Source organism: Trachurus trachurus (assembly GCF_905171665.1).
Source record: "Trachurus trachurus genome assembly, chromosome: 14".
In the NCBI taxonomy this organism is placed as follows: domain Eukaryota; kingdom Metazoa; phylum Chordata; class Actinopteri; order Carangiformes; family Carangidae; genus Trachurus; species Trachurus trachurus.
In genome coordinates this window covers 11,878,208-11,892,551 of record NC_139903.1, presented here as the reverse complement: position 1 = coordinate 11,892,551, position 14,344 = coordinate 11,878,208, and the positions used below count along the sequence as shown (strand labels likewise).

Sequence of the window (14,344 nt, the reverse complement as noted above, 5' to 3'; positions counted from 1 at the left end):
ACCTCTGATACTTTTATTTATCTGGTGATAATTATGTAACACAGAGTCCCATGCTGTATAGAACATAACTACAACCATTATATATTAGCAATAACTAATCTGCAGATTATTTCTTTAATTAGCTGATCACCAAATATCATAAAATGGTGAAAATGCCAGTGACAGTTGAGCGAGAAATATTGAAATGACTTGTTTTATCAGCATCTGCAAGAAAACTTTTGACATTTTTACTTGACAAATGGAATTTTTTGTCAGTTATCAAAAAGATTGCAATTTTTTTTTTGCTTCCTCCACTAACCGATAAAGCAACCAATCATTTCATCTGTTGTGTGACTACAGTGTATGAAATGAGTGAAAATGCACCTGACCAGAGACTATGTTGGCAATAAAAGTCTTGTGGATAATTTAATTCTTTGCTCTTAGGGTGGAGGATAGGATATTTTGTTCAGTGGGCAAAGACTTCATTTATTTATTCATTTATTTGTCAGCTTTTATGTAATAAACAGTAACCATACAGTCTTCTTCTACGTCAGTTGACTGTTAATGATCATGATTAATCCCACCATATGTATCCTGTCATCTAGGGCGAGGTACATCCCCGTAGTCCTGTAGTTAAAAGAACAGCAGGGATTGTACATTACCTTTCAGGGTGAGCACGCCTACATCTGCTTTGCAGAAATTTGGCTAAATATGCCAGAAACACAACCTGCAGCCTCGGCTGTCCTGGGTATTTCCCGTTGAGAGGAGAGTGACTACATTCATCACTCCTGGGACACGTGTGGGCTTGAGTGACAGAACACATTCGCTGATCCAGGTCAGTGGAGTGTGGGTCAAAGAGAGCTCCGTGTCTGTTTATGTACATCAGCACACAGGTGTTGTCAGCACACCCGACAACATGTTGACTCATCAGCAGGCCTTTTTCCAAGTGACCTCTCTACACATGAGCAAAAAAGAAGCAAGTGTGTGTACAGAGAGAGGGAGAGCCTTGAGGGATGTTGTTGTAAAAGATCATTTGAAAATTGAAAATTGCTAATATATTAAAACAAAAATAAAGATTCAATACTACTGTATAGATTTTATAAGCTCAATGACAATTTGCTGTGGATCTTTTACATTGAGGAGAAATATTTAATTCAATATCTTGGGAGAGGGACTTTGATGGGTTAAAAAAAAAGAGTACTAAGTTTTTTGAACAATTTACAGATTATACCCATAAGAGCTTTTTGTTTATTAAATTGGATTTGTCTTTAATCCCAGCAGTAACTGATGTATGGTCTACACAGGGATGCCTCTCATCAATTTACATTTAGAGCTGATAATCATTTTGAAAATCACCTGGGGGAGACTGGAGCCGAGTCCTACAGTAAAAACCATTCACACAGCAATTATGTATGTGTCTGTATAAATGAGGTCAGTGCACATAAGAACCCAAGGTAATCACTGTATGCATCACGGCTGCCATCAAGGACACTTAAACCCCTCTCTGCAATGCAATTGCTCTGAAAAATAAGCAGTGGTTGAGGTTTATCGCTAATCAGCGTAGTGTATGGCTCGGTGTTGGTTATCATTACACTAATGTATTTATCTGGCTTGATTTGAGCTCTGTATGTCGCTGGCTGATCTGCCTCCAGCCGAGCTCCTCTTGATAACGTTGGAGGTAATTACTGGGGGCCTGCATGACTGAGCAGCCAAGGGCATTTCTTCTTCTGCTCTGACCAAACTAAACAACAGGGGTTTTCCTCGGCTTTATTTTCAGGACTCCCTGACTCTCCCGTCCTTTCTCACCACGCTCTCCTTCAATTTTAGCTGCTCTCTCTCTCTCTCTGTGTCTCCCTCTCTCACTCTGCGTGTAACTGCATGTACACATACATGCACATATGTGTGTGTCTGCTGCATGCATGCAAGAAAATGGGAGTCTGTCTCTTGTGTAGTGTTTGATTCTGCTTCTAATAAAAGGAGAACATGGTTCCTTTTTTTTCCTTTTCTAAACTGGGCCATGAGCTACAGTGCTGCTAGTAATTATCAATCTTGTGGGAAGATAGAGGGGGAGAGAAGGCGAGGAGCAAGGGAGGAATGAAATCATGAAAGCTAGTTAACAACATGAAGGAAAGACAGAAGAATGGATGGCTTGTCCAAAAAGAAAAGGAGGGGAAAGTATAGCAAGTGCAAAAGAAAAGGGCAATGATGGAGCAATAGAACGATATAAAGATACAGAGTGTGACAAGCGTGGGAGGGAGAGAGGGAGGGAGAGGAGATAGGGGAAGACAGGTTGAAAAAGGACGCTGTAGAGGAGGAAGAAGAAGGATAGCTGGACAAGCTGCGAGGTTAAAGAAGGAATAGGAATGAATGAGGTGCATCACATCAGCTGCAACTCCAACAATGGCCTCTTCATTTACATTCAAGGCTTCATAAATCATTCGTACGTCGACAATGGCAGCCGCTCACATACGTGAGATGGAGTTATTGCTGCTTATTAATGGTGCTGACAGGAGCATGTCAAACACGAGCAGCAACAAATAGGACTCACACTGCTTCCCTGACACATGCTCAAAATTCACATATGTGCCTCATTAGCATTATGACAGGAACATATCAGTGACAGTTAACATAATGCTCAGCACAGGAGACTCAGGATGAAGTGGTGCGGCTAAATCCAGGGGCCTCACACCCTTCACAATAATGGGTAACACTTTTTTAATAAGTACACACTATTAGTTAAACATTAATAAATACTTAATTCTTCATTTATAATGCATGAATACTCATTAATATGTAGTTTATAAATACAGTTAGTGCTTATCAATGATGAGTAAAACATTTTTAACCATGTTTATAAACTTATGAATGAGTATTCATGTGTTATAAATGATTTCAGTATTTAATGCTTAACTAATGCTTAATAGTGTGTACTTATTATAAAGTGTTACACAATAATGTTATACATAGTACCATAGGAGTGCCACTTTTTTCTTCTTCAGGTTTAACTCAATTACTAATTTTCTTTTGCATGTGTAAACAGAGGCAAAAGAGCAGGACCCTTGTGCCTAATTGCTCTGCAACACACCTCAACTCTCCTTTTTCCCATGGACCCTCCAGCAAGGACACAAATAGGCACTTTAATATATGCAGAACAAACAAACACCAACATTTCTCTGCACTCCCAAAGGGGTCCAGACCTCTGTCAGAATGTGTGATGATCACACAAGTAAACACACAACTAAGCTAAACTGCACAGTGATGGACGGGGAAGGATTCAGAATTCAAACTCGCATTGATTTTTCTCGCTCAAACACTTTGATACAGTCCTCACACACACACAGACCGATTTTCCCACTCAGACGGAAAAGAAGAAAACCACGAGTGAGGGACGCTTTAAGAGCAGCTTGGCACCAGAGGAGGGAATCCATTGTTGATTTCAGCCAAACATTGTCTGAGATTAAGTTTAGCTGACACAGTTTCGATATTCATATTTGAATAGAGACGCTCAGACACAGATCCACACACAAGAAGTGGGCACATAAATACAGTAGAACAATTGAATGAACAGTACTCCTATACAAATGTGTGCTATTGAACCAAACACAAAATGATTGTGGTAATGCTGGGTGCTTATTTTAATAAGCAGTGCAATAAAGTGTGTAGACGAGTGATATACAGTAATGATTCAGTGTGAGTGTGTGATGTCTGTTTAAACTTTAGGTCCTATGAAAAAGACTTTAATTGTAGCAGCAAACAACTATGGTGATGGTGTCCCGAGCAGAGAATGATGTCACACCCTCTCTGTGGGTTGTAATCTGAATTTCTCTGTTCTTTGTTTTGGTAGCCGGTCTTATAGAGCGTGCATGTTAATGAATGTCAGTTCCTCCTGTTAAACTGTTGGCCGTCTGCTCCCAATGTTGATAAACACACAAGCACCACCCTTACATATGATGGCAACATGTGCAACGTTCAGCTCAAAGTGACTTTCCAGGAGTAATCGTATTTAGGTCTAAAAAGACCCCTGACACAGAAAGATATGAGATCAGAGCGCAGGTGGACTAGCCATGAGGAATACTGGCTCAAATGCTGGTTGGTCGGTTTTCAAAGTTTTTACTGGCTCCGTCGGTGCCGCTCGCTCCCAGAGGATAAATCTATGGCTGAATTTCTTTCCCAGTCCAACCATTGAGCCAATTGGCTACTGCTCTGGCTTCAGGGCTCCAGCTTGACTCAGAACGGGCTTTTCCTCTCCTTGATGCACAAGTACCTTGATTGCTATAATGTTACATGTCTGTTTTCAACAGTGACTGGCTGTAGAAGTACGATAGCTGTAGAAAGTAGGGTTGTCACGAGACTAGAATTTCAAACTCGATACTGATACCTAGGAAAATACTCGATACTCGAGACCCTTTTGAACAACACGGGGAGGGATTGGCAAAATATTTACTGTAGTGACATCATTTATTTTTCTGAGCAGTCCATTGATTTCAATGAATGCGTGTGTGTGAGCGACTTCGTCAGCCTTTCTCTGGTTGTACGCTAGCTGACTTGCTCAGCAAATGTTGCAATTTCTAGCTCGCTAACTTCCAACATTGCCGAAGAGCATTTCACAGCAATGCCAGTGTGGGCTGATGGTCATTATTTGTTAGCTCGGAAGCTTGTTTCGTTTTCACTTGGCTTTGTAACGCCCTGTTTCTGAGATTGTGAAGGCAAGAGAAGTGGTTGTGGTCAAAATGAGGCCCGAAAGTTTGGCCGACAAAAATGTTTGTCTTCGTCTGAACTGCCAGAGGTCCAGTGGGACATCTAGTGGCAGTGGCAGTGATGATCATTTCAGAACGCTTGATAATTTAACCATGTCTCACAAAAGTATAACAAGCTATGTTGCTTTAACTCTCTTAAAAAATGCTCAGAAACAATTCAGACTGTTTTCCACTAAATTAGTCACAGCCATTTTCAGTTTTCTGATTCAGAAATGAATCAAGCAGCTGGTTGATTTCTTTTTTCTTTTTCCACATGCATCCCAGAGAGCACAGGTCCAGCAGCTGCCAGTGTGCCGAAGGATGTGGACCTCCTACTTCTGGTGAGTCTCCTACTTTGACAATACTGATGTCTAAAGTCATCACAGGCAAATGTAGAAAAAAAATCTCTATTAGCAGCTATTTTCCATTGTTGTCTGGTATTGCAGTGGAATGCTCACAGTAATGTGTGTGTGAGAATGAGTGTGTGTGTGCACAGACATCATTTTGGTATCTCCAGTTTCTCTTGCGCTCCCATTCATGCCCCCTCTTCCTCTCATACTCTGTCTTCTCATCATTACCTCTCTAGGTGTCCTCCATCCTCACTGTCTTTCTCTTGTTAGAGGTAAATTCAATCTGTCCTTGTCAGCTTTAATCAAAGCACCCACAGATTCAATTTAGCAGGTATGTGTAGGAGGTTAAGGTAGTATCCTCAGGACGACAGGAAACAAAAGGGTGTTCTCAGTACACACAAACCTCCGCTGCCTCACTTTGAATAAGACTTAAGGCCATTGTCAACAGCCTCTCCACAGCTGAATATATTTTCCCGAGCCAACTCTAAACTCAAACTGCAATAACACCGAAAAGAAATTGGATCCCCCTGACCCTCTCTTGTCCACTGATTTTCATAATCCAACCAAAAATCACAGTTATATAAACCTTCAAAATTAAAGGCAAAGCAAAAGTACATCCGTTAATCTCTAAAAGATTTTTGCATAACATAAGAAACCCTAAAAGATTAAAGCCCAAACTTTGTTGTTTTATTGTGATCTAATCTGATGGGTACATCTTGGACAAGAGTTTAAGTAATGAACTAGATCACCCACTTCTGTGTGAACAGCTGCATCCCCATCCTCGTCTGCACCATTTGGTACCAGATATTTTAGATCTGACTGATGAAACAAGGGTTGTTCAAGGCTGAAAATCCCCAGACATTGGTGTAATAACCCCAACAGCAATCAAGCACTAATCTTTTGTTTGTCTTGTCTAGATGCAGACAAACACAGTGCTGTTGTTTGGAAACCTCTCCGATTTTGATTAACACTGGATATCATTTGAACATTTTTCAATAACCCAGATATTTTCCAATACCGTGATGAAAATTTAAAGATGTTTTCAACAAAATCACATTTTTCCTCAAATCAGTTGTCAACTGTTATATGTTGGCAATACATTTGAAGCCATAAGTACTTTTGCAGTACACAGTTAAAGTAAATTGTACTTATTGCATGGGTGTTAAAGAGAGTTGCTCATGCCATTTCGTTCAACCCTAGAAATGTTGTTTATCTGCAACAGCATGAAAGTTTAGATTCTTTTTTTTTTTACTGAAATTACCATTATTGTTACTGCTCTCTGAGGGAATCGTGAATTTGAAGAGCATCCTGTTTTTATTAGCAGTATGAGATAGACTGTCCAAAACTTTAGGCTTGGGATTGCTAATAGGTTCTATTTTGTAACCTTTATGGCACTGGTAACCTAATGCTAATCAGCCAATCATTGTGGCCCGAGTCAGTCATTGGACACACGCTAAAGAAAGATGAGATGAGAGTTGACTGTTCAATTGTTGACTCAAGCAACACTTTTTCATTTCATTTTGTAAAATTAAGCATATTCTATAATGATTTTTAAAATCCCATCATTATGTAGTTGTTACTTATTACAGACATAATTTTAGGATACAAGGAAAGTTTTCTCCTCGGCTTACAGCAGAGCAGAGTGAGTTTTCGGACCAAATACTCTATGTAAGTGATTGCCGTCGGAAAATAAAACTATTTAAGACTTATATTAAAGCAGAAGTGAGTGATCCGGTCGTTTTCGCTAATGCTGCGTTCCAGGCAGGCTTTTGAAATCGTAAATTACAGCTTCAAGTCACAACTTACGACTTTGTAGCGTTCCAGGCAACCCACTCGTGTTTTACCAACCTGTTTTACCGGTGAAAGTCACTATAACGGCCACTCGTAACTTCCGACCGGTGAACTCGTACCAGATCGAACTGGTACCACTTCACGGTCGGAAAAATACGAGTTTCCTTGAACGCACCATAACAGTCCTCGTCGCTACGTCACCACATTCACGGCGTCCCTTGGCTGCACACACAGCCCTGCATGCCGTTCTCTCTCCTCATTGGATAAAAACTGTAGGATACGATAAATGTTTTCTCTTCGGCTCAGAGCAGAGCAGAGTGACTGACAGACCCGTGTTTCAGTCCAAACACTCTATGTAAGTGATTGCTGTCGGAAGATATAACTATTTAAGACTTATATTAACACAAATATATCACTCACTTCTGCTTTAACACAAATATTCTGCTTACTTCTGCTTTAAATGGTGAAATTAAATATAGCTACTATTGTTATTATCATCATCATTATTGAGATAAGTGCCTATAAGTTTTATTAAACTGTTTGTATGCATATTGTCTCATGCATTCCATTGATAGGCATGTACAGTCGTGGCAGTCACCAGGTCAGGTATAAAAACTTTGTAAATCACAATTGGTTCATGGAAGTACTATATGACATTACTTTCTGAGCCCTGACAACCTCCTCAACCCACAAACATAGAAATCTCTCATGTGTAACATCCAAAACTCTCTTACAAGAAGAAGCCATCCAAGAAAATAAGTTTTTGTTTTCTTTGAATGTGAACTCAGGTCTTAAGTGTCTAAGTACTTTTCCTGCTGTTGCCAACACAAGAACATAATTCCTACAATTGGTTAAGATTATATCGAGCATCATAGCATATAAGCATTATTTCCAGGGGAGTGGGTTGTTTATTCAAGCATCTGCAGGCAACACTCTCTCTCTGACTGGACCCATTCACTCAACTTTAACCAACTAAAACACAATTTCTTAAATAGAGGAAACATCCGCAGCTTTCAATTAAGGACAACCTACTTTCTAGACAGATTATTAAACAAGACAAGAACCTCATGTCTGATGGAGGCTGTTTTACAGTGACACTTCACATCCAGCCCCATGATTTTCCATCTCATCTTCTTCTCCACATGCTGCCTCCATGACAGGCTGATTCACAGCTCTTTTCAGTCCCACCCACCTTCCCTTTAATCTCCATTGGTATCTCTCCCTACTTCTCTTCCTGTATTTTTGATTACCTCTTTATCTTTGTCCACCCCCATGGTTGCCATCCGCCTCCACCTTTTAAAACAATTTTCTCTGACATCAGTAATATCTCGGCTTTTTCTCTTTAGGCTTGTGTTTACCTCCGCAGACTCGCCCTCCCTCCCTGTCTCTTTCTCTTTCTCTCTGTCTCTCTCTCTGACCCCTGTCACAGTCAGTAAAGTTCTGATGAGAAGCTACCTAACACTGCATTGTCTGATCAGGTGTTGTTGAGTAAGCGAGTTTGCAGCCCTGATCTCTTGGGGTCAGCTTAATGCTATCCTCTGCTGGATCTCTCCTTGTAACCCGGTCTGCTGCCCGCCAGCCGGGACCTACGGTACATTTGTGCTCCAACAGTCGACTGGCCCCTCTGTTGCTTACTCTTACAACATACTACACACAGCAGCTCCATGCCAAACAGCCCACTCAGTGCTACTAGGTCTGCACCATATTCCAATACCTTCGTCTCCAATGACTCAGGTAATAGTGTTGCTATTTGTATTTTCACAAGTTTGCATACAAATGCATATATTTTAATTGTGTCTTCAGTCCCGTGCACACACATGTTGTGTGTGCTCTAACTTGGAGAAGGGTACTAAAGGTGATACATGGGGGAGGCAGTTCGATATCTCTCCCTTTTCTAGTCAGATTCCACCTTGAACAAACTGAGAGGGTGATTATTGATTAATCGCTATACATTAATGAGCTGAATTGATCTGAAAAGAGGGCAGCAGTCCAGATCACTGACAGTGGGAAAGTCTTGTTTTTTTTATTGGTCAGGCCAACTCTTGAGGGGGGGAGGGGCTTGTGAGTGTGAGATTTGTGCCCACCACATGTATATATACAGCAGGGTTTATGTCCATCTCTAACATTTCAGTAGCCCGTTGCTTTATGGCTGTAGTAAATATAGCTTATGTGTGCTGGAGTGATGCTAATATGACAGCTGGAACTCTCCTCCTCTCAGAAACCGCATATCGCAGAATCCTGTGATGGCTGCTCTGTGTGGGGAAAATGTAAAAAATATATTTTCTGGTAACAAGGTATTAACTTGTGCAAATGACACTACACTGTGCATATGTTACAAAAGATATGCGCTTGTGCTGCATGAATGTGGAGGCATAATCTCTAATCTTGAAACCTTCTTCAAACCCACAGAGCTTTTTTTAAAAGTATAAAGTATGTCTGCTCAAAATACCAAAGTCCTACACACAGAACTGTTCAAAGTGTCTCAAACTGAGGAGATTTTTCTTCTTCCACCCTATCTGTGTTTAAACTGTAGCAGGTATTATTATTAATACTGGCTAGACTCATAGTTTAAGACCTGTTCATGTTGCCACATACAGTACAAGCAGGTTTATGTAGTGTAGTGTATGGTGATCATGACCAACATGACCAAAATCACTCCTCCTTGTGGACAAACTACAGCCTGCTGAGAGTGAATAAGCAGATTTGTGAGTCAGTGAGTTGGTGTATCGTGTATCGCTCTGTTTTTCTACCCAGTCTAATAGAAATTACATTTACATACAAGTAATTTGCATCCTCAAATATGTTTTAAAGGAAATATAATGCTGACTAGATAATGACCAGATTTTCTGTTAGCATAATTGTATATTGTTAATTAACATGTTTAATTATCATATCACATGCCGGAGCCTTATAGCTCAGACAGCAAATATTTCTTGAGACACTGATAACATTCTCATGAAATCAAAAAGATAATAACTCCCTGCATGTGACCATAGAGCCTTTTGATACGAGTCCATAATCAACTCCCTTTGCCAGTGCAACACCAGCCCAACATCTGGTATAATTATGTAAATAACCTAAGTCCCTCTCACTCTGGACAAAAAAATACGCCTCGCGTTCACTGGCTTTTGTCCTCGCTGTGAAAGGAGACAATCAGCATTCAGTCGTGGGTTGAAGGACTGTGCACCAGTCATAGGTGTTTACTGGTTCCAGCTGTGATTGGCAGTGATGTAAACATGACATAGAGGAGAAAACACACATTTTCTCCCCTTTTCCATGTTGTGATGACACTTACTCAGCATGGTGGTGGTAAACCAGAGACACAGCGGTTACATTTTATTTTTCTGCATTATGTGTCCGTGGGCTAGACATGCCATGGCACAGCTATGCTAGCAAATGCTAATGGTGCTTTGCCCTCAATTATGTGTTAAAGATAGATATTTTCAGACCAAAGCACCTCACACAGAGGCTCCAACAGGAGCGCCAACCTGCATATGAAACACAACAAATCCATTATACCAGTCTGCATGGTGGCTGGCAGCTCACTCTCAGCCCGGACAGAGAGGGGAGCTCATATACTGACAGCGTGAAAGGAGTTAATCGCCTTTTTCAGTTGGTTTACCTCGGATGACCAAGCGTCCTCTTTTGCCCGGACATGTCCACTTTTCACGTCCTGTCCTGGGCGGGGTTATGCATTTGTGAATATGTCCGGTTTTCATAGTTTTTCACGGGACCATTAAGCCTGTACTTAAATTGATGTTTTTTTTGCACAGCTGGTATTTTGTTGTGGGTGAGCAAACGTCGGGGCAGTATTGCCTCTCATTACAAACTGTTGAAGTGTGGACTCTGATAGCTCACTTGGTAGATCTTGCACAATGAAGTCTGAGTTTTAACTACAGCAGCACAGGTTTGAGACCGACTTTTCCTATAGGTTGATTTTCTAATACAATAGTGTTTATTTCATTACAGAGGTCCTATTTTATTTTATTTTTTATTTTATTTTATTTTATTTTTGTACCATTATTAACCCCTGAGAAGCCTGTTGGAATTTGTGTCTCTGGCTATTGAAAGATATTTTGTTGTAAAGCTGAATTTTCTGTCCATACAGACAAGGCATACTTTTTATGTATGTATATATGAGGCATCTTTGTGTAAAGTTCAAGTATCATTTAAGTATCTCGAGGTGGAGCAGAGTGTCCTCTTTTTTTGGAAATCAAAATATGGTCACCCTAGTTTTAGCCACTACTCAAATGTAATACGTTTGGTGTAAAAATGGTATTAACTTTAACGAAAAACACGGACTATACAGGATACACAACAAAAATAGTGGTTCCATACAATTTTCCAAGAAATAAAACTGCAATAATACCGTATGCCATCATTATGTCACACTTGCTAAGTCCCACAATTAGGCTGTTGTGTTAGCCTCACAGAGGTAGAATGGAGTTTGTGTACCACAATGGACGATTAGGAGGCAATTTCTGACTTAATGACAGAGGGACTTAAAACACTGAGTCAGTACCAAGAACTCTTTAAGCAAAGGTGTTTTCTTTTATTTAAAAATACCACAAGATACTCAACAAGCTGTCAGAACTTAAACTGTCATTGATAGAAGGAATTCAGGTCATCAAACTTGTACACTATATGAGAGGCTTTCAGTTTTCACTGTAAATACTGCGTACAGTATTTATTTCTGCAGTACATATCAGTCCTGTGGTCACAAGGTGCACTTCAAAGTTTTTGCTTCACAATGCTGTTTAAAGCAGAGCAGACATGAAGAGAGTGGTGCAGAATGAAATGAAAGTCCTCATCAAGCACAAAGCTCTGCTCATCGCTCATCATCCTCACGTTCAATCTGCTCAGATGCAGTCTTTAGCTGCAGGGGGGGAAAACACTCTAAATTCACTGTTTCTTCCTCAGTCAGCCATGAAAATGTGTCGCCCCTTTATGAAGGATGTTTGTTCACTGCCATTTCTGTAATATGCATAATTTAATGTAAGTATAGGCTACTACACTTACCAATTGCGCATGAATAAGGCAAAACCTTTGTCAGTCATGAATTAAATAATTTAACAGAGTATCAATCACATCAAAGGAGAAAAGAATACTGCAAAAATAAATGAAGAAATGACGTTCTTTCCACTGATTTAATGTAACAGTGCATTTAGGGGAAAAAAGCAATTACTGTAAAAGTTCACAGGGGTTTTACATATCAAGAAACTCAATAAATATGGAGAAAGAAATTCACAACTGTATAACCAGTGTAGCAACACACACTACACTTGCGACCACATCAAGGAGATTGACTCTTTTTTGTAATGTACCATTTGTGTTGTAGCACATTTTTCTCTTCAATTGACAAGTTTTGATAAGAGAGAGTGTTGGCAAAACATCACGTACTTCTCCCTTCAGAGCCTCCATGTCAAAGTCGATGCTTTCAGAGAGAACGTACATCAGAGAACCTGACACAGTTATCCAGCACAGGACAGGTTTTACCCAGATTTAGTTCAAATTGCAGTTTTAGATGTTAAGGCAGCCTTAAAGCAGAAGTGATATATTTGTGTTAATATAAGTCTTAAATAGTTATATCTTCCGACAGCAATCACTTACATAGAGTGTTTGGTCTGAATCACGGGTCTGTCAGTCCCTCTGCTCTGCTCTGAGTCGAGGAGAAAACATTTATCGTATCCTACAGTTTTTATCCAATGAGGAGAGAGAACGGCATGCAGGGCTGTGTGTGCAGCCAAGGGACACCGTGAATGTGGTGACGTAGGGACGAGGACTGTTATGGTGCGTTCAAGGAAACTCGTTTTTTTCCGACCTGTGAAGTCGTACCAGTTCGATCTGGTACATAGACTATACAAAAAGACGTACTGGTACGATTTCACGGGTCGGAAGTTACGAGTGGCCGTTATAATGACTTTCACCGGTAAAACAGGTCGGAAAAACACGAGTGGGTTGCCTGGAACGCTACAAAGTCGTAAGTTGTGACTTGAAGCTGTAATTTATGATTTCAAAAGCCTGCCTGGAACGCAGCATTAGCGAAAACGACCGGATCACTCACTTCTGCTTTAATGTAAGATTTGACTTTTAAATACAGACATACATGAAGGTGTTGTGGCACTGTTTTGTTCCCAAGTTGACCAGAAATAGCTTTGTTAAAAATTTCATTGGAAATGTTGATCTTGTTTTAACCACTTTCTTTTTTTAACTATTGTGATCAAACAATACTACAGATGAATTTATCCATCCAGACACAACCACTAAATTATATGTGTTTAGGCCTATCTCAATTTTAAATGAAACCTGGCTGTGTGTCACTCTTTGATTGCTTTATAAAGTAAATTAAGAAAATTCTGCACATGTCCATCACTGTATGTACAATTAAACATTCAAAGTTTGGTAACTAATGATTTCCCATGCCTGAGAAAACCCTTTGATGTGATGTTGTATGCAGTGTGCACACAGTAATTGGAAATTTCAAATTCTGCCTCACAAGGACAAATGCGCACAGTTAATTTTGCATGGAATTGCATGATCTGCACATGTGCATAAAATTGGAGGGAGAGCTTAGAGCATACAACTGCAATGATGGTTTTAGGCTAATTACACAGTTAAGTTTTGATGCATATCTCAGCACAATTATATGTTCAGGGATGCAACAGTCCTGTTGGTTGTATCAGCAGTCATTTCAGCTTGGTTTTGCATTTTTGCATTAACCATGAGCAAAGCTGAGCACATCAGTTACCACTGGACCAAACTGGTGAAGCTTCAAGAGGAGGCTACCCCAAAAGAGTATCAGGTTTCAAAGCAACTCATATTGGTAACATAATTGATAACTTTTTTCTGTCCAATGGAACAAGCAAAGCATTTCAAAAAACATTCTGGCAGCTTCAAATGAATGGACTAAAACTAAATACAGTTTGATGCATTCAATTTGAAATCTTGACAATCATGACAACAAATTGGATTATTGAAAGAAAAATGTCCTTAGGTTTCAGCTACTCAATAAAAATAAAACATCTGGAGAAAGATGAAAACGATAGCAGTGACTCACCTGGTCTTTTTTCGTTTCGACCTTTTCGACCCCCGCATAGTCGTACTTTGGAGATCAGGACCAGGATCTGTTTCTGGCACAAGGACTTGTTGCTCTTAGGACAGGGCTTGCGTTTGTTGGTTACCGGTCGGTTGGCTTGGTCGTCCTTGACTGCCCGTTTCTGTCTAATGAGAGAGCTGGCGAGAGCTGCCATCTTCCCCCCCTCTCACCTTTGGGAGGGGGGTGCCTTCCTTCCCAGTACCCCCTTTGCTGGTTTGGGTTTTGCTCTCCTCAAAAAAAAAAAAAAAAAAATAAAAAACTAGAGCGGGACAGGTGTTTTAGAGAAACCCCCACAGGGGAGACCGGGGCGTCTAAAGTGGGTTAACAGAGAAGAGTTTAGTTTGAGGGTTCCTTTGGAGAGGGAAGAACTGGAAGAGATGCAAGTTCACCTG

At 40.3% G+C, this 14,344-nt stretch overlaps 1 protein-coding gene across 1 annotated transcript in view; it reads right to left on the bottom strand.

Moving 5' to 3' along the window:
* fgf11b (fibroblast growth factor 11b) overlaps nt 1-14,106 on the bottom strand; it is a gene marked incomplete at both ends in the record, with an annotated part of 36,106 nt that extends 22,000 nt beyond the window's left edge. The window contains one exon of the mRNA XM_083986178.1: nt 13,914-14,106. Within this exon, the coding sequence (XP_083842304.1) occupies nt 13,914-14,106 (193 nt within the window). The remainder of the gene's footprint in view (nt 1-13,913) is intronic.
* Nucleotides 14,107-14,344: the final 238 nt, after the last annotated feature.